This window comes from Marmota marmota, unplaced genomic scaffold (genome assembly GCF_001458135.2).
Source record: "Marmota marmota marmota unplaced genomic scaffold, marMar, whole genome shotgun sequence".
NCBI lineage: Eukaryota > Metazoa > Chordata > Mammalia > Rodentia > Sciuridae > Marmota > Marmota marmota.
In genome coordinates, this window is record NW_026000026.1 from 19736356 (window position 1) to 19758295 (window position 21940).

The 21940-nt window shown below is 49.1% G+C and overlaps 1 protein-coding gene across 6 annotated transcripts in view; it reads right to left on the reverse strand.

The window, feature by feature from the left end:
- Ppp1r16b (protein phosphatase 1 regulatory subunit 16B) overlaps positions 1 to 21940 on the reverse strand; it is a 103607-nt gene that overhangs the window by 13798 nt on the left and 67869 nt on the right. For all 6 annotated transcript variants that reach the window (XM_048810947.1, XM_048810948.1, XM_015480673.2 and 3 more), the window contains exons 3-6: positions 13071 to 13141; positions 7626 to 7771; positions 2749 to 2852; positions 811 to 935 (exon numbers count right to left, since the gene is read on the reverse strand). In XM_048810947.1, coding sequence (XP_048666904.1) covers positions 811 to 935; positions 2749 to 2852; positions 7626 to 7771; positions 13071 to 13141 — 446 coding nt within the window. The remainder of the gene's footprint in view (positions 1 to 810; positions 936 to 2748; positions 2853 to 7625; positions 7772 to 13070; positions 13142 to 21940) is intronic.

Genomic DNA, 21940 nt, shown 5'->3' on the forward strand with positions numbered 1-21940 from the left:
GGGAGCTTGGTACTATGGAGCTCTACCTGCTGAACTTGAGACCCCTGGATGCCCATGACCCACACAGAGCCTAAGCTCGGTGCAGTGCTCAGCCTTTGTGGGAGTGGGATTCCAAGTCCATGCCCCTGTTTTCAGTTTAGCGGCTGCAGAAGCCGACTCTCTCTCCATAGTAGTGCGGTTCAGGATGCGTGAGGGTCTTGGAGCAGAAGACAGGGATGTTTCCCTAAATCATTGACACTTGGCTGCAAGAAGTGGAGTTAAGCAGGCAAATGAGAGAGGGAAGAAGGTTCCATTGTTTTGTCTAGAAAACATGTGATAGAAGAGGTGCTCCTAACTGTGAAGTGATAGGAGAGGTGCTCATAACTGTGGTGACTTATGGATAAAGGGTGGATGGAATGATGGATGGATGATTGGGGGTGTCTAGCTTCTGAAGACAGGGAGCCCAGAGGAGAGGCTATTGCTGCAGAATCAGGGAGAGCTGATGAGGGAAGGCAGTGGGGGAGGAGAGGAGACACTAAGGCAGGGGAATGGACAGTGCAAAGCAAGATGACACAGGTGAATGGGTGAATCATGGCATCAGTCCTTAAGAGAGGGACATCACTGGAGGAAGGGATTGCTCAAGAGGGGTACCAGGAGCCTGCAGTGAAGAAGGATCTTGGAGACAGAACGTGTGCACAGAAGATCCAAGCCTAGCATCCAGGGCTCCTGACTCCCAGCCCTGACCACCAGGGGCTGGTCCACTCCAAGTCTATGAGTGGTCTTGGTTCTGTTACCTTTCCCCAGCCCAACCAGCCTGGCCTATCTTCTCACCAACGTGGCACCCTGGGCATCTATCCAGTCAAGGTCCTGGCCAGCTGCAATCATACAATGGATGTCCGCAATCATCTGCTGCTCAGGGGCCGCCCGCATCTCGTTGATTTTCTCCTGGGTGATTCCTGCAGAGTGCAAAAGAGGACCTACTCAGCATCCTCATGCTGGGGCCACAAAGGGGAGGGAGGAAGGTGGGGAGGTGTGGTTCCCGACCCCAGGGTCTTCCAGTCAAGGGGCACACAGACAACCCCACAAACCAATGTCCCCCAGGCCCAATGAAATGAACACCACAAGTTGACCCACAGAGAAAGAGCCATTTTCGCCTGGCACTCAGTAGGCACAGTATTGATATTGGTCACTTTGCTGTTCCCCTATCTAAAAGTCCCAACCCCCACCTACCCGCCTCCACCTGCTTAACTGCCTGGCCCTGTCTCTCTCTCCTCCCCTCACCCTCTCTGTCTCTCTGGTGCTAGAGATTGAACCCAGGGGTGTTTTTACCACTGAGCTACATCCAGTCCTTTTTATTTTGAGGCAGGCCTCACTAAGTTGCTGAAGCTGGCCTCAAACTTGTAATCCTCCAGCCTCAGCCTCCCAGTTTGCTGGGATCACAGGCAGGAGCCACTGCACTCAGCTCTCTCTTTTTAGGTCCCAGTCTGTATCACTTCCCCACTGCTAGTTTCCTTGGTCTGGCCCACGGTTGTGTTTGCAGCACCAGGTATACACGACTCAATATATTTTGGTTGCAGAAATGACTGAATTAATGAATCTATTACTTGAAGAGTTGAGTAAATAGAGACAGAAGGGCCCAGAAAGACACTTGATAGCCTAGACTGCAGGCTAAAAAGTATAGCTGTTACTGGCAGCTACTAATGGTACTTAAGGAGAGGATGACATGCTCTATAAAAAGATTATTCGATTATTCGATCAAGCACCCTTGAATAAAATTCAAGAGGTCTATAAACTTGAAAAGATGAAATAAAATACATGCTTATTTTGGTTAAATTAAATTTAGAATTTCCTACATTAGAATAAAAGCAAACCCCACGGTAGTATTAGCAGTCAGTGCCTGTGAGTTTATCACGAACAGAAAGTAGGGGTATTATTGTTTAATGAATTAATGAAGTTTCTACCTAATGTATTTAAAAATATTTCGGTAGCTACGTGTAAGTATAATTTGACTTCCTTGACAATCCTATGATCTTTCAGCTACGTTGAGTGATGCTATTCTGAGAAGGAGTCTATAGAGTCACCAGACTGGCACAAAGAACCTCTGCAGAAGGTGAATGGAAGTGCTTAGGTGTCAGGGAACAAAGAGACCTAGTCGGTGGTAACTGCAGCGATCTGAGGAGACACACAAGGCCAGGGCCAGAGAGGACCTTGGGCTGTGGCTGAGGTCTGGACTGGAGGCCTGACCTCAGCCTACGGGGAGGCGCTTCAGAGGCAAGCATAGGGGGTGCCCAGGCAGGTGGCCTCTCCCATTGCTGAACTGTTTCCTCTCTGAGCCTCGTTCGTGAGCCGAGAACAGCCCACATCTTGTTTATCCAGGCCCCTGGCAGCCAGCTTGGTGCCTGGCACAGAGCAGCACCCGCAAAATGTTCTTAACTTTTTATTATTTTCCCAAATGGAAATATATCTTTATGGTGACTGTTTACTGAATTGTCACAGCTGACAAAGAGGAGACAAGGCCAGCTGAGGCTGCCCGCGTGTGTGGGTGACAGGGATGAGAACAATATCTCCCTTCAGCATAGCACGCTTTTCAGGGTCCTTTCGTGTCCTTATCTTGTTAATCACACAGATAACAATAATAATGAGCAACTATCACATTTACTGGCCTGAGCATAAGGAGGCAGGCATACAGCTAACACGTTCACTTGCATTAATCTAAGCGACACTCCTTGCAATACGGTGCCCAATTCATACCATGCCGTCCTCCCTTACCCTGGTACGCCATGCAGGTCTCAATGACATCCAGGGTGGGCTCATCCTCGCAGAGGTCATATGGCATGTTCCCATCAGAGTTGACAGCAAGCAAGTCAGCCCCACTGCAGAGAAAGGGTCAGAGTGAGGGCCAGGTGGGTGTGGCTACGGTTGGTCCGGAAGCCTCTACCCTCTGGCCTCTCAGCCACACCCCCGGCATCCATGACTCCACCATGGGCACCCAGCAAAGTGATGCTCATGCTTCGGTGTCCCAGGGCCCCAGGTAGAATAGACCAAAGTCCTAGAAGACCTCTCTCTGCTTCCTGTTCTGTTGAAGCAGCAGGTGGGCACCCAGGGACAGATATTAAAATTCTCCCTGGTGACAATACTAAAAATATAAACAGCAATGGGACCAATCACCAGGTATCTGCTTGGAACTAAGTCTGCTCTAAGCCCTTTATACATGTCACCCTATTTAATCCTCATAATAGTCCCCATGGGGTGGTACTGTTGGCCTCATCTCACTCAGGAGGGAAAAAGACTCAAAAAACTCTGTCACATCCAATGTCAAATAGCTTGGATGAGGTAGGGCCAAGACTCAAACTCTGATCTCTCTTGTATTAGCTCTTTTCACTTCTTGTTCTATGTCAGTCTTTGTTGATATGTAGATACATACTCCTCTAAGTCCCCACCCAAAATGCTGGCCAGGACAGGGGCAGAACAAAGCTTTGGGACTCCCTGGCAGAATTCACCTTTTGGGCCAGCAGTGTCCAAGCACGGCTGTGTGGGGGCACCATACAGCAAAATTACCTGGGGACCATTGAAATAAGAGGCTTCGCTCCAGCCCTTCTGAAACAGTCTCTGGAGGCGAGGCCTGGGAATATGTATTTTAAATCCAGGCCTCAGGTGATTCTGATACAGATCAGCATCGAGGACCCACTGAATCGGACCAGTACCACTCCCTTTGTCTTCTGAGCATCATTGCAGATCCAGGATGTGGCTACCTGATGCTCCTGGCAGACTTAGCCATACTCAGCCCTCTGCTGTGACCTCCCTGAACTCTTGTGTGTCCTTGAGCAAGCTAATCCATCTCTCTGAACTGGGGAAGCAGTACTGTCACCGTCCACTCCACCTCTGGGAGCCACCTGATGGGCTCCTGCTGCTTGCCAAGACTTGTGCAAAATGTTCCCGCCCTCAGCTACTCTTCCTGGCTCCCCGCACTCAGATGCTGTCTTTGGTCACAGGGAGGCCACTTACACTTACTCCCGTTGGTCTTGCTCTGTCCCTGCCCTGATATTCTGCATGACTTCACAGGACTTTTGCAGCCTCTATGTGCCCAATGCCTAGCACAGGATCTAGCCCAGTTTAGAAGCTCACCAGCTAGATTCAAATGAATACATTTAAAATTGAAAGTGCTTTCTCTGGATTATAGAATCTGAGAAGTCTAGGAAGAATTTCAGGGTCAGAAAAGACCTTCATAGTGGTATAGAAATAAATGGTCTTACTCCTGGGAAAGACACTGCTGTATGGTGCCTCCTATACAAAAAACACAAAACAAGTTCTGCCTTAAAGAAAAGCATGTGGACAGGCTTTAAAGGTAAGACCAAGGAGGTGTGTGTGTGGGGGGGGGGTGTTTGCACATATTTTTTAATAAATAGCAAGACAAACAAAATAGCAACAATGCTTTAAGAAAGTAAAGGAGATAAAGGTAGATTTATGGAGAAAGAGAAAAGGAGACAATAAAAATAGGATGGTATCCTGATCCTAAAGCCGGGCAAAAGCAATATAAGAAAATTATAGACTAATTTCCCTAATAAATGACGATGCAAATCCTCAACAAAATACTAGCAAACCAAATTTGGCAAAATATTCAAAGGATGCATATCAAAGGATCCCACCACAAACAAGTGGCATTTATCCCTGGGGCACGAGGATGATTCAACATGCAAAAGTCAATCGATGTAAAACACCACATTAACAGAAGGAAGAAGAGAACCACACAATCATCTCAATTGATGCTGAAAAAAACATTTGACAAAATTTAATACCATTTCATGACAAAAATACTCAACCAACTAGAAACAGAATAAAACTACCTCAACATAATAAAAGCCATATGCAAAAAACCCACAGCAGACATCACACTCAATAGTGGAAGACTGAGGACTTTTCCTCAAAGACCAAGAACAAGGCAAAGATGCCCACTTTTGCCACTTCTACTGAACACACGAGGTTCTAGCCACAGCCATTATGCAGGAAAAATAAAAAGCATCCAAACTGGAAAGGAAGATATAAAATATATAGAATTATACTTGTTACAAATGATACAGTCTTATATGCAGAAAACCCTAAAAATTCTACACACACACACCAAAAAAAAAAAAAAAACTGTTGGAATTAATAATCAAATTCAACAAACTGGCAAGATAAAAAGTCATCGCACAAAATCAATTGCATTTCTATAAGTTAACAATGAAAAATCTGAAAAAAAAATTAAGAAAACAATTCCATTTACAATAGCATCAAAAAGTCTGAAATACTTAGAAATTAATTTAATCCACGAGATTAGAAATTTGGACAATGAAATTGGAAAAAAAAATTCTGAAAAAATTTTAAAAGACAGAAGTAAATGGAAAGACATCCCATGTTCATGGATTGGAAGATTTAAATATTGTTAAGATGTCAATACTATACAAAGCAATTTGTGCATTTAATGCAATCCCTATCAAAATTTCAAGAATGCTTTTTGCAGAATAGAAAACTTATCTTAAAATTTATGTGAAATATCAAGGGACCACAAATAGCCAAGATAATCCTAATAAAATAAAATAAAATAAGAACAAAGCTGGAGAACTCAAACTTCCTGATTTCAGAACTTACAAAGCTACAGTAATGAAAACAGTGGGATGCTAGTCATTGTGGTACATTCCTATAACCCCAGCAACTCGGGTTGAGGCAGGAGGATTGCAAATTTGAGACCAGCCTCAGCAACTTGGTGAAACCCTGTCCAAAATAAAAACCAAAAAGAGTTAGGGATGTAGCTTAGTGTAGAACATCCCTGAGTTCAATTCCCAGTACTGGAAAAAATAAAAAAGAATGGTACTAGTTTAAAGACAGAGAAATAGGTCAATGGGAGTAAATGGAATCCAGAAACAAAATTTCACTTAAATATTAATTTTCTATGGGATGCCAAATTGTTCCATGGAGAAACACAATATTTATAATATTTGCTAAGAAAATTAAGCATCTACATACAAAAGAAATAAGTGGGATCCTTACCTAATAATACACAAAAAAATTAAATTCAAAATGGATTCATGACCTAAATGTAGAACCTAAAACTATAAAATGCTTGGAAGAAAAACTTCACAACATTGGATTTAGTGATGATTTCTTGGATATGAAACCAAAGGACAGATAACAGTAACAACAATAAAAAATAGACAAATTGGATTTCATGAAAATTTGAGATTTTGTGCATCAAACAACACCATCAATAGAGTTAAAAAGGTGACCCATAGAATGAAAGAAAATGTTTGCAAATATGATATATTTGCAAGTATTTGATAAGGGATTCATTTTCAGAATATATAAAGAACTCCTAAATCTCAACAACAAAAAGAACCTGATTCAAAAATGAGCAAAGGACTTGAATAGAAATCTCTCCAAAAGAAGATTTACAGGCAATAAGCAATGAAAAGATGCTCAAGATTACTAATTATTAGTGAAATGCAAATCAAAATCACCATGAGATACCACCTCACACACATAATGATGACTATGTAGCACCCAATGAAAAGTAAACCATCAACATCCAGAAAATAGTAAGTGTTAGCAGAGATGTAAGGGAACTGGAACCCTTGAGCACATCTGATGGGAATGTAAAATGGCACAGCCATGGTGGAAAACAGCGTGGCATTTCCTCAACAAAATTGAAAACAGAATTATCATAGGGTCCATTATCATAGGTATATACCTCTGGGTATATACCCAAATAAACAGAAAGCAGAGTCTCCGAGAGAGATATTTGTACGTTCACATTCAAAGCAACATTATTCACAATAGCTAGAATACAGAAGCAACAGAGTGTCAATTAAAAGACAAACAGACAAGCAATGGAACATACATACACAATGGAATGTGGTGTGAGTACACCCATGCGTGCACACACACACTCAACGAAATACTAAACAGTTTTAAATGGGAAGAAAATTTTTATACATGTAACAACATGGATGACCTTGAGGAAATTATGCCAAATGATATAAACCAGGTGCAAAAAGGCAAATAGTATATGATTCCATTTCAAAGAGATTCTTAGAAGAATTAAATTCATAAATACAGAAAGTCGAAGGGGTGGCCAGGCATTTGGGGGGTAGGCATGGAATGGAAGGGGTCATGGTTTAACAGATACAGTGTTTCTGTTTTGCTAGATAAAAAGAGTTCTGGTGTGGATGGTGGTGGTGTTTGCACAATAGTGTGAATATAATTAACACCACTGACTTGCACGCACGCATCATGGTCAAGATGGTGAGTTGTATGTCATTGGCATTTTGCCACAATAAAACAAAAGGGGGAAAATGATGAAGGAGGAGAGAAAGAATGAAGTGAGACAAAGAGCAGAGAAGATGAGAGGGACCAAGAGTGAAGGAGAGAGAGAGGTAGAGAGAGAAAGAGAAAGACACATAAACGTGGACAGAGAAAAGGGGAGAGAGAGAGAGTGGCAGAGAGAGAGTGTCAGGCACCAACAGAGACCAAGAAAGAGCGGCAGGAAGTAGAGATGGAAGGAAGGGAAGGGGGGAAAGGGAAAGGAGGAAGGGAGGGAGGAGAATGAATGAACTCGGGGTGAATAAAGTGAGAGAGAGAGGGGTCTCTCTTGGGGAGAGCCGGGCACGTACTACTGAACGAGGATCTTCACCAGGTTGATGTGGCCGCAGGTGGCCGCCGCATGCAGGGGTGTCCACAGCTCATTGTCCTTGGCGTTCACGTTCGCACCATGGGAAAGGAGCAACTTGACAATTTCCTCAAAGTTGTCGATGCAGCACTGGGAGGAACAGAGGCAGGGTGAGTCCCTGGCAGGGCCCCAGGACTTGGTGGGGACACATCATGTGCCCCTCAAGATGTCACTGGGGGAGAAGAGCAGCGGGGCCAGACTACCTGGGTTTGGATCCAGCTCCGTTATTTTTATGCTGTAAGCATTGCCCGTGACCTTGGGCCGGCCACTTCACCTGTTGGAGCCTCAGTTTCCTTGTGAGTCAAAATGAAGTTAAGGTATAAGACAAAAGCATAAAGGTTAAAAAAAAAACAAGCAAACAAACAACTGTCTGCTCTGAAGTGTTTTGTGAATGTTGTTGGAACGGGAACTGATACGCAAGTGAGGTTTTAAAATCCCAGAAGGCTTTCTCCAAACAACATTCTACAGGGAGCTCGGAGATAACTGGTCAACTCAAGCAGAAGTGCCCAGGTTGAAGCGGGGGTGTGTGTTGGGGAGGGGTGGACCCTCCCAGCTGTGGCCTTCAAGGTGTGGCTGCCAGATCACGGTTTAGAATCTCTGATTTAGAAGCTTCTGACCCAGGAATCAGATTTGGAAAAGCCCCCAAATACCCAAGTCTCCTCCAAAGAACCCAGCTCCATGTGCAGGTTCTAATCCTGAAACCATCTCTGCAAGGAGACCGCTTACTTGGGCGCCCACCTGTGTGGAACAGTGACCACACATGGCTGAGCCCAGCGGGGGGAAGGCCCAGGAGCCTGCAGCTCCGCAGAGAGAACACAGTGCTCCAGGAGCCTCCAGACTCCAGGGGAGTGAGAGGCTCCAAAGGGGACAGAGGGACTTCAGCCAGGGCTATGCAGGAGAGGGGGCAGAGAGAAGAGGATGTCAGGGGCTGCTTTGCAGAGTGAAGACTGGAGGGTCTCCCTAGCAGTGAATTCTAGAAGTGCCAGTAGGGGATATAGCAGGGGACTTGAGCTCAGCCCTGCCCATCCAGGTGTGGGCTTGGTCCTCAGTGCAGTCAGAGACATTGGAGAACTCTACTCAGAAAAATAGAGCAGACTTGTTTAAAAAAAAAAAAAAAAAGTCAGTCTGCTGGTTCCATGTGGGGAACAGATTGTGTGTGTGTGTGTGTGTGTGTGTGTGTGTTTTTACACCCACATTAGGAGGGGACTGTGAGAAGCTATGTCGAAGTTGGCAGTTAAGGATGATGGTGGACTGGCCTACAGAAGTGACAGTGGGAATGAGAGAGGAGACTGGAAGCAGAAGGAGGAGCAGGGGCACCTGTGTGAGGTGGGTACCATGTGGATGTAGTATGGGTAGCACCTCAGGACCCCCCGTCCCCAGAAAGCCAGGGCTCAGTGCCAGAGGGACATGTGAGAAAGGAGCAACCATTTGCACAGATGTTGTTAGAGACCCAGGTTCTTTCTGAGCCAGCCACTGTGGACAGGTGGAGAAAGATGTGACCCTGTGGGTCTAGGTGTTGCCCGAGGTGGGCAGGAGAACCATGCAGTGATGTGGAATGGCCAGCAGAGGGCACCAAAGACATCAGAGTGAGGCATGGGAGCAGGGGTGGGTCCCCAGGCTATCACTGGAAGATGGGTTTGGGGAGCCCAGGAGTCAGGAGACAGAAGGATCAGCGGTCTCACCCTTAGATACTGCAGAAAGCATGCGGGTGGGGTGAAGCCCCAGGAGGAAGGGACAGGGGATTGCACATCCAGAACTGCAGTCTTCTGAGCCTTCTGCCCAGGGGCTGGGCCAGTATGAACCTGCGAAGCAGGGCTGAGTTGGGGCTGAGTGCAGGGGTGCACGTGGAGAGGGTAGTAGGTGGCGGGGTGGGCAGGCCCTGCATTCACCAATACGGGAAATGATAAGGGGCTTTCCACCAATTGCCTCTGCTTCCTCACTTCCCACATCCAATCTGACCCCGCTGTGGATTCATCTTGTCCATCATGGCCCCATTCCCACCGCCCGGGGTGAGGCTCATCTCCCCCTGTCTCTCTTTGGCGCCTTCCAAACACCCTCAACCAGAAAGAGCTGCTGGGTTCATCTCATCTCGCTGCTCTCGGTTTGCAAACATCAGAAGGTTCCCTGTTGTCAAGACAAGCGAATCCCCACTCCTTGGCCAGGTCCGTGGAGTTCTCCATATGCCCTGGTCTCCTCTGCTGTACTAGAGCAGCAGTGACACTAACAATGACAACAGGAGCAACAGCCCTGGCAGCAATGGTAACGACAACACGCCACGTCACATTATCTATATTAGTCAAGGCTTTTGAGAGCTGACTCGGGCCAGGCACCTTGCTAAGCTCTGGCCACGCTCTGCCACATTTAATCCTCAAAGCGAGCCTGTGAGGACCCTCTCATCCTGTTTTATAGATGGGGAAACTGGTTCAAAGAGGTCTGGGTGCATGATCCCATGCACAGTAAGAAATGGATTAAATCCAAGATTAAAATCCACCTACAGAAATGGGTTGAAATCCAAACAGCCTGACGCCACGGCCCTGTTCCCAGCCTTCCTGCCATCTCCCTGAGGCTCCCTGCATTCTACTTGTGCCACAATCAACCCCCCCCCCCCGACTCCAGACTTGAAATGCTGGGCCCCTCCTCATGCCTCCATCCAAGCTGTTCCCTCTGAGATCCGTTCTTCCTCTTCTCTCTAGCGAACTCCTACTCAGCCTTCAAGACCCAGCCCAGAGCTCCTTCCTCTTGGAAGCCTTTCACAGTTTGCCTTTGAGACAGGTCATCAGCTCCCAGCTTCAAACTGCCACAGAGCCTTCTGCTTACTCCACACGAGGACAGAACACCCCGTGCTGCCTGTGCTGTTATTTATGTGCCTGAGGTCGCATCACACCATGAACTCGGAGCGCGCCAACATGCCTCACTCACCTCGGGAGCCCCATCCCTAGCAGAGCGCCCGGCACAGAGTCGATGCCCGGCACAGAGTCGATGCCCAGTATGAACTTGTTGAACAAATGAATCGGAGGCTGAGGAGCGATGGGGGGCAGATGCCTCCTGAGAGGGAACTGGGAATGGGACTCAAGGCCAGCATGATGGTGGAGGTGGGGGCTGGGGTGAGTTTCACTGGCCAGCCATGAGCTCCAGACAGTTAAACTCGGAGCCCAATAAGTTAGGTTCAGGAATCTACAGGAGGAATGGGTGCTGGGGAAGCCACAGGATCAGCAGGAAAGAAGCGAGGGCATGATGTAAGAGTGACGGGAGCCCCAAGACAAAGGCAGGACACCACTGGATAGTTGCTAAGCCTGGGATGGTGCCTCCAGGTGGGAGGCCCAGCCTCTACAGAGCAGCTAAGACCCCTTGTTTTAATCCCGCCTCTGTCACAATTCACGTGTGACCTTGGAAAAGAGACCTCACCTCCCCAAGCTGCAGTGTCTAATATGGCGGACACGACTCACTCACATTCACTAAAATTAAACTCAGAATCTAGCTTCTGGGTCACAGAGCCACACTGTGAGAGCTCTGTGGCCACCTGTGGCTGGTGCCGATGATACTATTCAGGGCAGATACACAGAACCTTCTCATCAGCATAGAAAGTCATGTGAAAGTCCCTGGTCCTCAGTCTCCTGAATCAGAGAATGGGAATAATAACATTTCTGAGGTTTGTCGTGAGGACTGCAATGGAATACAACAGTGAAGTGCTTTGTAGAGAAGTGGTCACATGACAAATTTTAATAATGACCGACTAACATCTCTCCAGTGTCCAGGGTATTCATTTAATCCTCACAACAACCCAGTGAAATGGGTACTGGTTATTCCTTTGTCAAATGAGGAAACCGAGGCACAGTGAGCTTCAGGAACTCGTCCAAGGTCACACAGCTGGCCAGCGGGGGCTCCGGGCCTTGATGAAGTCTGTTCTCTAAGAAAACAGACTCAATGTGCAGAACATACCAGGGAGCAGCCCGTATATTTTATCATCACACCCCTGGCTGATGAGCACCTCCTGGCTTGGGGAGCTGCCATTTGGATGCTCGATCCAGGGTAAGCTGGGGCAGCCACTGCCCTCCACTCTGGCCCAATCCCAGGCACCCTGGAGGTACAGGAGCTGGGGGTTGGGGAGAGTTTCCATGAGCATGATTCAGTGGGATACCAAGGCAGCTGCCCATGAGTGGGCACCTGAGGCCCTCGAGGACAGGAAGAGGAGCCAAGAGGAATATACAGAGAACCCCTGGGCTGCAGGCCTGAGGGCAAGACTCTGCCTGATGGGTACAGCATGGCCAGTCTCTGTCCATCCCACCCCCACCCAGGGCCCCAGGTGCCTGGCCTCTCTCTCAGGTCGCACTCAAGTCCATCTGCTCAGAAACTTGGGCCAGAGCCCAGGGAAGCTTCGTTCATTAGTTCAGCACTCTCATATTGAGCATCTACTGTATGCCAACATGGAGAAAGAAGCTGGGACACACCAATGAGCAAGAGGCACAGGCTGTGTCCTTGTGAGGCTTGGGATCTGGGTGGGGGGAAGGGCAACATTGAAAGGTCACACTGGTGGTGGCTGAATCACTAATTAGGAAGGGGGTGCTGAGAAGGTAAAGGGCACTCTTGTCACGGCACACCCTCAGGCTCCTGCTGAGGACAGAAGCTAAGAGGAACCCAGAAAATACTCCAGGGTACAAGCCTGGAGAGGCAGGGAGCCGAGGGCTGGGCAGGGGCTCGTGGGCTCGGAGCAGAATGGCAAAGAGTTACTCTCAGTTTATTCTTTGCCCCCGGTGTTACAAGAAGACATCAAAGAACTTTAAGAAAACTCAGGTAGATTATTAACCCGAGCATCCCTGTGGCTGCTGCATGGATAAAGAATTATAGCAGGACCAGACTGAATTCTGGGGACTTATTAAGGGAATATGGAGGAGATGGAGGTGGCAGACAGAGCAGCCTGTCCCCAGGCAGAGAGGGCTGGACCTACTATGCTCCCTTGCAGAGGGTGTGTGTTATGACAGCACTTGGCTTGTGGTTACAGTTCTTGGACCAGGTCACTTAATGCCTATTAATCATCTTTATCACCCTGGGAGGTAGGACGTCCTGGTGGGTATGAGTGTCCTTTGTCAAATGTCAAGCTCCAAACATACTTGCTTTGCTGGGGAGTGAGCATGCAGTGAACAAAAGCTCCCTGTGCTCTGAGCCCATCTCCGCACGCACGTGCGTGTGTGTGCACATGGGCTCTGTGGGCATGTCTGTGACAGGCACATACATCTCCAAAGCAGACAGGCACCTTGCAGATGGGCTGCCTGTGGCTCTCCCTCCTTCTGCCCCTCTTCCTTGAGGATTCTGGACCAGAAAGTGCAGGGAAATGGGGCACCTGTCCAGGTGGGGAGCAGGGAGCTAGGGAACCCCAGTGAGCCCAGCTTACCTGGTGCAGGGCTGTGAGTCCATCCTCATTGCACAAATCGGGGCTAACCTTATTCTTCAAGAAGTAGCGCACTGTAACAGAAGGGACAGGAGTGAGATCCCCAATGCACACGGGTGTGCATGCACGAAGGTAAGACCCAGTCTCCCCCAGATCCCGACACAAATGGCCTTGCTCATTCCCGACAAAAGGCTTATGGGATAAATTAACCCCTTCCATATTCTACACATAAGGAAACTAAAGCCCAGAGTATAGGTCTTTGGCCCAGGATTTCCAACAGGTGGAAAATCTCACCAAAGGTGAGACGTTAACAAGTGCTAATCACTGTCAAGCCCTTCCTCTGTGGCTCTGGTTGTCCAGAGAGAGCACTTTCTCATCCTTGAAACCTCCCCTGGGAGTCCAATGGGTTGGGTTCAAATTCAGCACCATCCAAACACTTCCCTTCCTCTGCCTCATTTTCTTCATCTGTCAAATGCAGCTGGTGCTAACCTTATCTCACATGGGTGTTGTCAGGTCGGATGGAGGTGAGTCATGTCAGGCATTCTGCACAGTGATGGGCGCGTGGTTTGCAGGTGACTGGCTTTGGCAGCTACAACCATCTTTATTTTGGGTGGTACCGGGGATCCAACCCAGGGCCTGACGCATGCCAGGCAAGATCTCCACCACTGAGCCACACCCAGCCCTATAACCATTTTTATTCACACGGGGTCCCTGCACCAGATTGTTCATCTATGAGTGCCAGACACCCCACCTTTGGCCCCATCAAACCACAGAGAGTGGAGGTTCCAACCATCCCCCATCTCTGGACTTGAGCCATGCCCCAGCCCCTACCCCCGTGCATGTGTTTGTGTGTGTGTGTGTGTGTGTGTGTGTGCACGCACTTGTGTGTGTGTTCAGAGATGGTGGATAGATGGGATAGGCCAGAGTGAAGGCCACTGGCAGCTGGAATCCCTCTTACTTAGGACGACCCTTCTCCCCTTACCATTATGACCTTCCTTCCTACCCGGCCCTAATGCTCACCTAGGACTCAAGTGGCCAGGGAAAGATGGGAGGAGCTGGTCCAGCAGCCCTGCAGGTTCCTTCCCAGTCTGGGCCACTGAGTCCTTCCCTTGCTCTGGTCCTTGAGTTTTAGCAGGACCACTTCTGGCCACCAGCTATGCCTCTCCCCATGGAGTGAGGTAGCCATGGGACCAATAGGCGGAGTCCACTGGAGCCTATGGTTCTTCTGGGCCACCTCTCTACCCTTCCTGTTTAAATGGCTCTGAGCCTGCATGCAAGCTCAAACTAGGCTCCCACCTAGATTGAGCTTCCCAAAGGTGGACTGGGCAGTGAGTGGGCAATTAAACCCCTAGGCCAAAGGATGAATAGGGCTGGCTGACTCTGGGGCAAGTAGATGGACTTGGACACGGGCTGGCTTGTGTGTGAGGCCCTGGCTGAGGGTGCGATGAAGCAGGGCTAGAGGTTCAGGCCCTGCAAATGGGAGGAGCAGGCTGGTGCAGGCCCCTGTGAGTTCCTCCCACCCCCACCAACCTGGTTTCCCTAAACCATGAGCCAAATCCACATCCTCGAAAGCCCACTGTGGTCACAATCTTCACAATATGGCTCACTGTGCTATGGTTACCCCACTGAACTGTCTCTGCTGTAGCAAAAAAATGAGAAGTGAGCTCTGAAGGGTGGGGACATGGCCAGCCACCTTGCAGGACAAAATGTCAGCAACCCCAGCAGGTGCCAAGGAAAAGATGACGATAGGTAAGCACTGGGGGGAGTCCAGATCAGTGGGCATGGGGGCGCCCCTCGGCTCCATCCTCATTAGGCACAGCTCCCAGACCACAGCTCTAGTTGCACCCAGGGTCTCAGTGCGAACAGAGGCCCTGTGTGCAGGGGAGATTGAGGCCTCCACCCAGCAAAATGTGAGGTCTTCCTCAGACTCGCCCAAGATGCATAGCTGCAGGGGGTTAGATGTGACAGGTCTTTATCCAGTAAGACACAGATCCATGGGGTGGCACTACCTAATATGGAGCTTCTAGCGACATTTAGCTGTTGTGGCTCTTTAATCAACATCTAAAATTCAGTTTCTCAGTCACTGTGTACTCAACAGCTGCATGTGGCTACCATATTGGAAAGTGTGGAAATAGAACATTTTTATCATCATGGAAAGTTGCATTGGATAATTCTGCTTCATAAATGGAAATTAGCACCATAAAAAACTACTAACACCCTCTCCCAGCCCCCAACTGCTCTGGGAACAATGCCCAAAATCCTTACTATGGCATACAAGGCCTGCATGAAGTGAGTCCTGCCTACCGACCAACTTTTTGTATCTATCCAGGGCCACCATTCACATGGTGCTTTGTTGACGGGCAGCTCCCAGAGCCCTGCAACAGATAACTCACTCAACTAAACACAGCGATCCCAGCTGCCTGCCTCGCCAGTCTCATTTCTTAAGTTCCAAACATTTCCCACAACAGTTTTTTTGTCAGCCACAATCACTACCCTTCCTCTGACCTAGGAGCTTTTGCATAGTCTATTCGCATCGCCTAGAAGAATCAGTCATCCACCTATCCATGAATCAGTCCATCTATTTATCCATCCATCCATCCTTCACCTGTCCACACATTCACTCATTCATCCATGTGGCCATTCATCCACCCACCCATCCATCCATGCACCACCATCTATGTACTCGTTTCTAACACATATCTGAACACACACACACTTGCCTCATTCCCCAGCCTTTGGGTCTCAGCTCAAACTCCCCAGACTCCTCCCATTGTATACCCTCATTGCTCTTATTCATCACAAATATAATTACATGACTATTTGAGTAATTATGAGCATTGGATCTGTCTGCCCACTGGACACTGAGCACCAAGAAGGCAGGACTGTGACCTGGTATTTATGGCTCTATCCGTAAGACCTAGCATACACTAAGTCCTTACGAACTCTTCCACGATCTTGACCGAATTGGCAGCCCCCTCGTTTAGTCCAAGGACACAGACTCGCTATCTCTAAGCAAAGCAGACCACCCTCCAGTGCTGACCCCCGCAGACCCCTGTCTATAGTGTGCAGCTCTTTCTACAGGTCCCTCCTGCGTGTAGGTGAGCTGTGGGGACCTGCTCCTAGCCTCAGGGCTACACTGAGAGATTCAGGAAAAACCACTGAGCACCCAGACCTAGCCACAGGAGGTTGCTCAAAGCCTGACAGAGAGCTTTGGGGAGAGTAGAAGTGTCCATTTTGACCCTGTCCCAGAAGGGTTTCTGGAAGGTTCTGTACATATGAGGCAGATTTAAGTTGCCTGAGGTGGGTGGTAAAACAGGCTTCCTGTCCAGGAGACTCTCTTTGAAGCAGAAAATAAACATCAGCTGCCAAAAGCAGAGTCTGTGCACAGTAATTATTGGGGTGCTCTCTGTGCTGCGCGGGAGTCCAAGCCATGTAATTACCCTGATGTCGGACAGTTATTTTCAGCCCAAGAATTGGGACAAATCATCGCCATCTCTAAGAAACCCTTAATATTCATGAGCCAAGGCCGCCTCGGCAGCCCCACTTTCCACTCTAGCTGGGCATCTGGAGCCTGGCACTGGGCCCAGCTCACTGGAGCAAAGTCCCTGGTACCCAGTGCACCAGACTTGCTTGCATCTGGAGTTGATCAAGAAAAAGGATTCCTCTATCAAGAATCCCCTTACTGAACCTCTCCTAGACACCCAGCTCAGTGTGGAACCATTTTCTTTCATGGAGGCACATCTATAATCATTCCAAGAGGAGCCAGGCGTCAGGAAGGGATAGCTCACAGGCACACACGCCAAGCAGAAGACCTGGAATTGGGCAGCAGACTTCCTTGATTTCCAAGTCCAGATTATTGCCCAGTGCCTCTGTGCTTCCCCTGAGGTCAAGTGGGGAACCAGCATTTGGAGAGCCCTGCTGAGCTGAGAGCTGGTGTGTGGTGGGGCAGGGCTGGAGGGGTGCATAGTCTCGGCCTCTGATTCCAAGACATGCAAACATCAGAAACCCTCAGATCCCAGGCCAACCCTCTTCTTGCAGATAGAAGGGCTCTGGGAACTGCAAAGAAGACCGAATGTTCATTCCTGCACTGGTGAGGGGTGGGGGACACAGTAGGATCCATCAGAGCCATTGTCAACAAGAGCTGGCCTCTCTTTACTCTTGCCTAAAACCCTTTCATGGCTCCAAGTTACTCTTAGAAGGAGAATCAAACTCCTTCCATGGCCTTCACTGGGATTGGCAAACTGGCCCATGGGCCAAATCTGTTAGGCAGCCTATGTCTGTAAATAAAATTTGACTTGGAGCACATGCACACACATCATTTATATATCGCCTTCGACTGCTGTCACCCCACAGAGCTCAGGAGTTATAACAGCAACTGTGTGACCTGCACAGTCTGAAAGATTTACATTCTGGCCCTTTACCAAAAGGTTTGCAGACCCTGGTCTTCCAGGTCCTAGGCTGGGGGCTTGCCCACAGGGCTCCCTCCATGCCCAGTCCAAGGGCACCAAACTCATCCTAGTCTGTCAGGATGGGATGTCCTGATGTCCTCAGCCATACTCAAGTCCCATCTCCCTACTTCTCTGGGCTCATCTCTTGCTCTGGGAGCACTTCAAACAATGGAAGAAACTGGCTTGGGTCTAAGGGTTGATCGGGTCTCAGAAAACACAAAACAAGAAGGCCATGGTCTTCCCTCCAGCCAGGAGTGCCCACCACTTCTCCTGGCCCACACTCGAGTCTGTCCCCTACTCACAAGGCCCCCACTCCCAGTGCTGGTCATCAGCTTATCAGAGTGAGGCATCTGAACTCAAGCATTTTTTAGCTGTGACTTTCGGCAAGTTATTCTTCCTCTCTGTGCCTTCACATACTCATCTGTAAAGTGGGGATCACAACAGCACCTCCTCTGTAGGGTTGCTGTGAGGATAAGACAATGCCCAAGAGCTACTATTATCATTAATTAAGAAAATAAAAATAGAAAACAAACATGGCGCTCCTGCCCGGGCTGGGTGCTGGGTGCTGGGCGGTATGCACCCAGACCTCACGCCTCTCCAGAGTTCTTAGGCTTGTTGTAAATGACAGAGGGGGTCTCTCCAGGGAGCTCCAATGGCACTGGTTTGAGGGTCACCATGTGCACTGGTTCAAGGGTCACCATGAGGCCAGAGTCATTGTCCCCTGCACTCCCACCATGGGCAGGACCCCACTAAAGGCAAAGAGGTGGCTCCCACCCTCCTCACTCCTGTATCCTGCTGCTGGCGCTGGCCCCGCCGCTCCACCCACACCTCCCTGGCAATCTGGCTGGAATCTGGGCCAAGCTGGGCCATCTGCTTCCCTCCATCTCCAGCTGTAGCAAGTGAGGCTGCACTGGTCCCCCTCGGCAGGAAGCTGGTGGTGGCTGCCTATGCAGGGAGAAATCAGCACTGACAAGCCTGTGTTTTCTCTGGCATCTGACCTACCCCCTCCCACAGAGCACAGCCTGACCTGGACCTGAAGGCAGTATGCAACCACAGGTGCTATTCCTGCTCCTTTCCTGGAGGAAGGGGCACTGAGAGCCCGAGGGGTCTGTCCATGGGAGGTAGATCTGGGCAATCTACATCCCCCAGGTGTCCCGGGGCTTAGCTGCTGCCATCTGGCCATGTGCCATGCACAGTCATGTTCATGGGGGCTCTGACCACTGAGCTCTCCTCCCTTCCCAACTCCTTTCCTTTCCTGCCTGGTGCCCAATCAGGAGGCCTCATCCTCCCACTGCCTCTAAGGCATGATCTAGTCCCTGCCCCCTTTGGACCCTACCTCACCAAATCCTGTCTCCCTCCCCAAATCGCTCACTGATCCTGCACAACTGGCTTCTTTTCATTTCTGAAAACAAAACAAAACAAGAACTTAGCTCCCAGTCTCCCAGCATCTCTCCTGCACCTGCAGCCCTCTCTCTTCTCAACTTGGACCAGCAAACTCCTCTTCATCCTTCAGATTCCAACCAAAATGTCCCCTCCTCAAGGGGCCCTCCCTGATAACCCCAGTCTCCATCGCAGCTCTCTGCATTTCTGCATTTGTACTTCACAGCAGCACCCACTTCATTACCCATGGAGCTACTTGCACCCGGGACCATTTCTTAGTGTCATCCTGCAGACATGGTGCACCACAAGAAGGTTACTCAAGGACTGCACAGATTATGGGTTTTATAGAAACGAGAGAACAAATGCCCTTTCCTGAGCCTCCCTCACCAATGCATCCAGGCCTGGGGCTGACCGTAGAGTCTTCAGCCCCATCCCGCACTGTCCCTCTCCCCGGGCTGAGCACAGGCACTAATCCCTTCCCTCCTGCCCTGTATCCCAGTCCTCACTCTGTGCCCTGTGCCCTTACTTGTTCCTTGTATAACCCAGCTTCGACTGTGTGCTCAACATTGTGTTAGTTAAGCATTTTGCATTAGGTCAACTAGTCTTCATAATGGGTTATTGCTGATGGCTCACTACTCCTCACCTATTGTGCAATTTACCAATGGGAAAACTGAAGGTCAGGTATGAACATGTCCCAAGGGCATGTGTCTGGGAATGGTAGACCCAGGCCTGGCCAGCTTCAAAGACCGAACACTAAATAAATCACTTTGCTACAAGAATACAATGCAGAAACCACAGAAAGAGAGCAAAGAGTATAACCAATATTAGGTGTTCTAGAACATCTCATGATAAAGAAGACAATAACCATAATAGTTATGGCAGCAGCCTCATTATTACGTTTTCAAATGAGGTCCTTGGGGCACAGAGGTGGACCTATAGCCTGAGGTCATGTGTCAATCAGGTGGCAGCTCTGAGCCCAAGCTCCCCCATGACCTCCATTTGTCTTCTTGCTGCATCTTTGTCATAGGCAGACCCCTGTCCCACCCCTGATTCAGAGCACCCTGGTGGCCTGCCTCCAGCTGCCATGCCCCACCCACAGGGGCTGCACCTCCTCCAAGGAAAATCCACAACTGACCCCACCCCTCCTCGAGGGCTGTCACAGCTGCAGTAGACCCAGAACTCTCGGAAAACAGGCCCCTTCTCTCTCAGGTCAAAGTCCTGGGTCCTCAAAGTACCAGGCTCCAAAATCACCGCGCTGAGCCATTTCAACCTTTCTACCCACTGCTCCTCCCGGGAGCAGAAATAGCCAGAAATAGCTGCGGAAGCCCCGCTGCCTAGGGCTAGGGTAGAGAATCAAGCCGAATAGTGGCTTCTGAGATGACAAGTGCAGCCTGCCCCTCTGTCACACGGTTTACCAAGATTCCGGGCCGTGACTCAGCCATGGTGGAGGGGTGGCCCCAGGAAGACATGGCTTTTCTCACTGTCATATCCCTGGGCTCCCAGCGGCCAGCCCTTCCTCTCCCCCCAGAGTCTCATTCCAGGACCCGATCAAGAAGAAGAGAGAGTCCCACAGTAACAAGTGTTGGTGAGGAGGTGGGGAAACTGGAAGCTTCTTTCAGTTCTGGTAGGAATTAAAATAGTGCAACTGCTTTGGAAAACTGTCTGGCAGCCTCTCAGACATTAAACACAGAGGTAGCCTGTGATCCACAATCCTACTCCCAGAGCATACACACAGGAATGGACACATATGTCCCCACAAAAACATACATATGAGGATTTATAGCAGCATTATTCATAATAACCACCAAGGGCAAGTAATCCAAATTTCCATCAACTGATGACTAGAGAAACCAAATTCCATGCAATGGAACATTATCCTGCCATAAAAAGAAATGAAGTGCTGATACTTGTCACAGCATGCTGAACTTTCAGAGCATCATGTGAAGCAAAAAATCAAAAAACAAAAACAACAACAACAACAAAACCAGACAAAAAGGGCTACGTATCATATTATCCCATTTCAAGGGGAAGAGGCAGATCCACAGAAACCTAAGACAGGTGGGTGGCTGCAGGGTCCCCAAGCACACAGCTATAACCTTTGGCTTTCCAGAACCTGGACACCCAGGACACGAGGCTGTGCTGCACGGAAGGGGTTGGCAGATTTGCATCCACTGCCCAGAGGCCTCTCTGCATGTGTGACTTACACCTAGCATCAGGTGTGTGCAGAAGTGAATGCAGATCCTTTAGGTGGGCACACCTTGTCTGTCTTCTTATCTGGGCTACTAAGTCTCTAGAGTTAAGTGCTCAATAAATACCTGTTGAGCAAATGAACAAATTAATTTTTTTTCTTCTATGAAAACAAAATTTAAAATTTCAGGGAAGCTGATGTCAAAATAAGTTGGGAGTTAATTCTCTTGGAAAATGTAGACTTTTTGAATCGTGGAGGCCGGGGTGGGATGAGGAATCCCTTGCTCATGTGTGAGTGGACATCTACACACTAGATTTCCTTAAAAGGAGGGAGAGGAGCATTGAACTCAATGGGCATGAAGCGATGTGGACCTGTATGGTTTCTCTACCAAAGACTGCCTACAATGCTTCCCTCTCTTCCTTTTTCCTTCTTCTCCGTTTCATCCCCCACCCCATGGGTATCTTGACCCCCTAGGGTGCTTAAACTCAAGGACTCAAGCAAAGGGACTGCTTGCCTTGAAACACGATCCTGGAACTTCCCCATTCCATTTGGGTACACACCAGACCCCAGCTGTGCCAGGTCTCGGATGCTCACTGAGTCTGTCTCCAGAGTTCTCCCAGCACCTCCCTTCACATCTGCACGGCAGACCCAGGAACCCAATCTCTCTTCTGTCCCTCAGAGCCTGGCTTGCTCCAGTGTGGGCGGGCAGCCAGGGAGCTCTCCAAGGTACCTACCATCATTCCCATTCCCCTTTCTCCCCAAATGCCCTCCACATCTCTTTCTTTCTCTTGCTCTCCCAACCCCATTTCTCTCACCCCACTTTTCTTTCCACCTATCTCTCCTGAATTTTTTTAAAA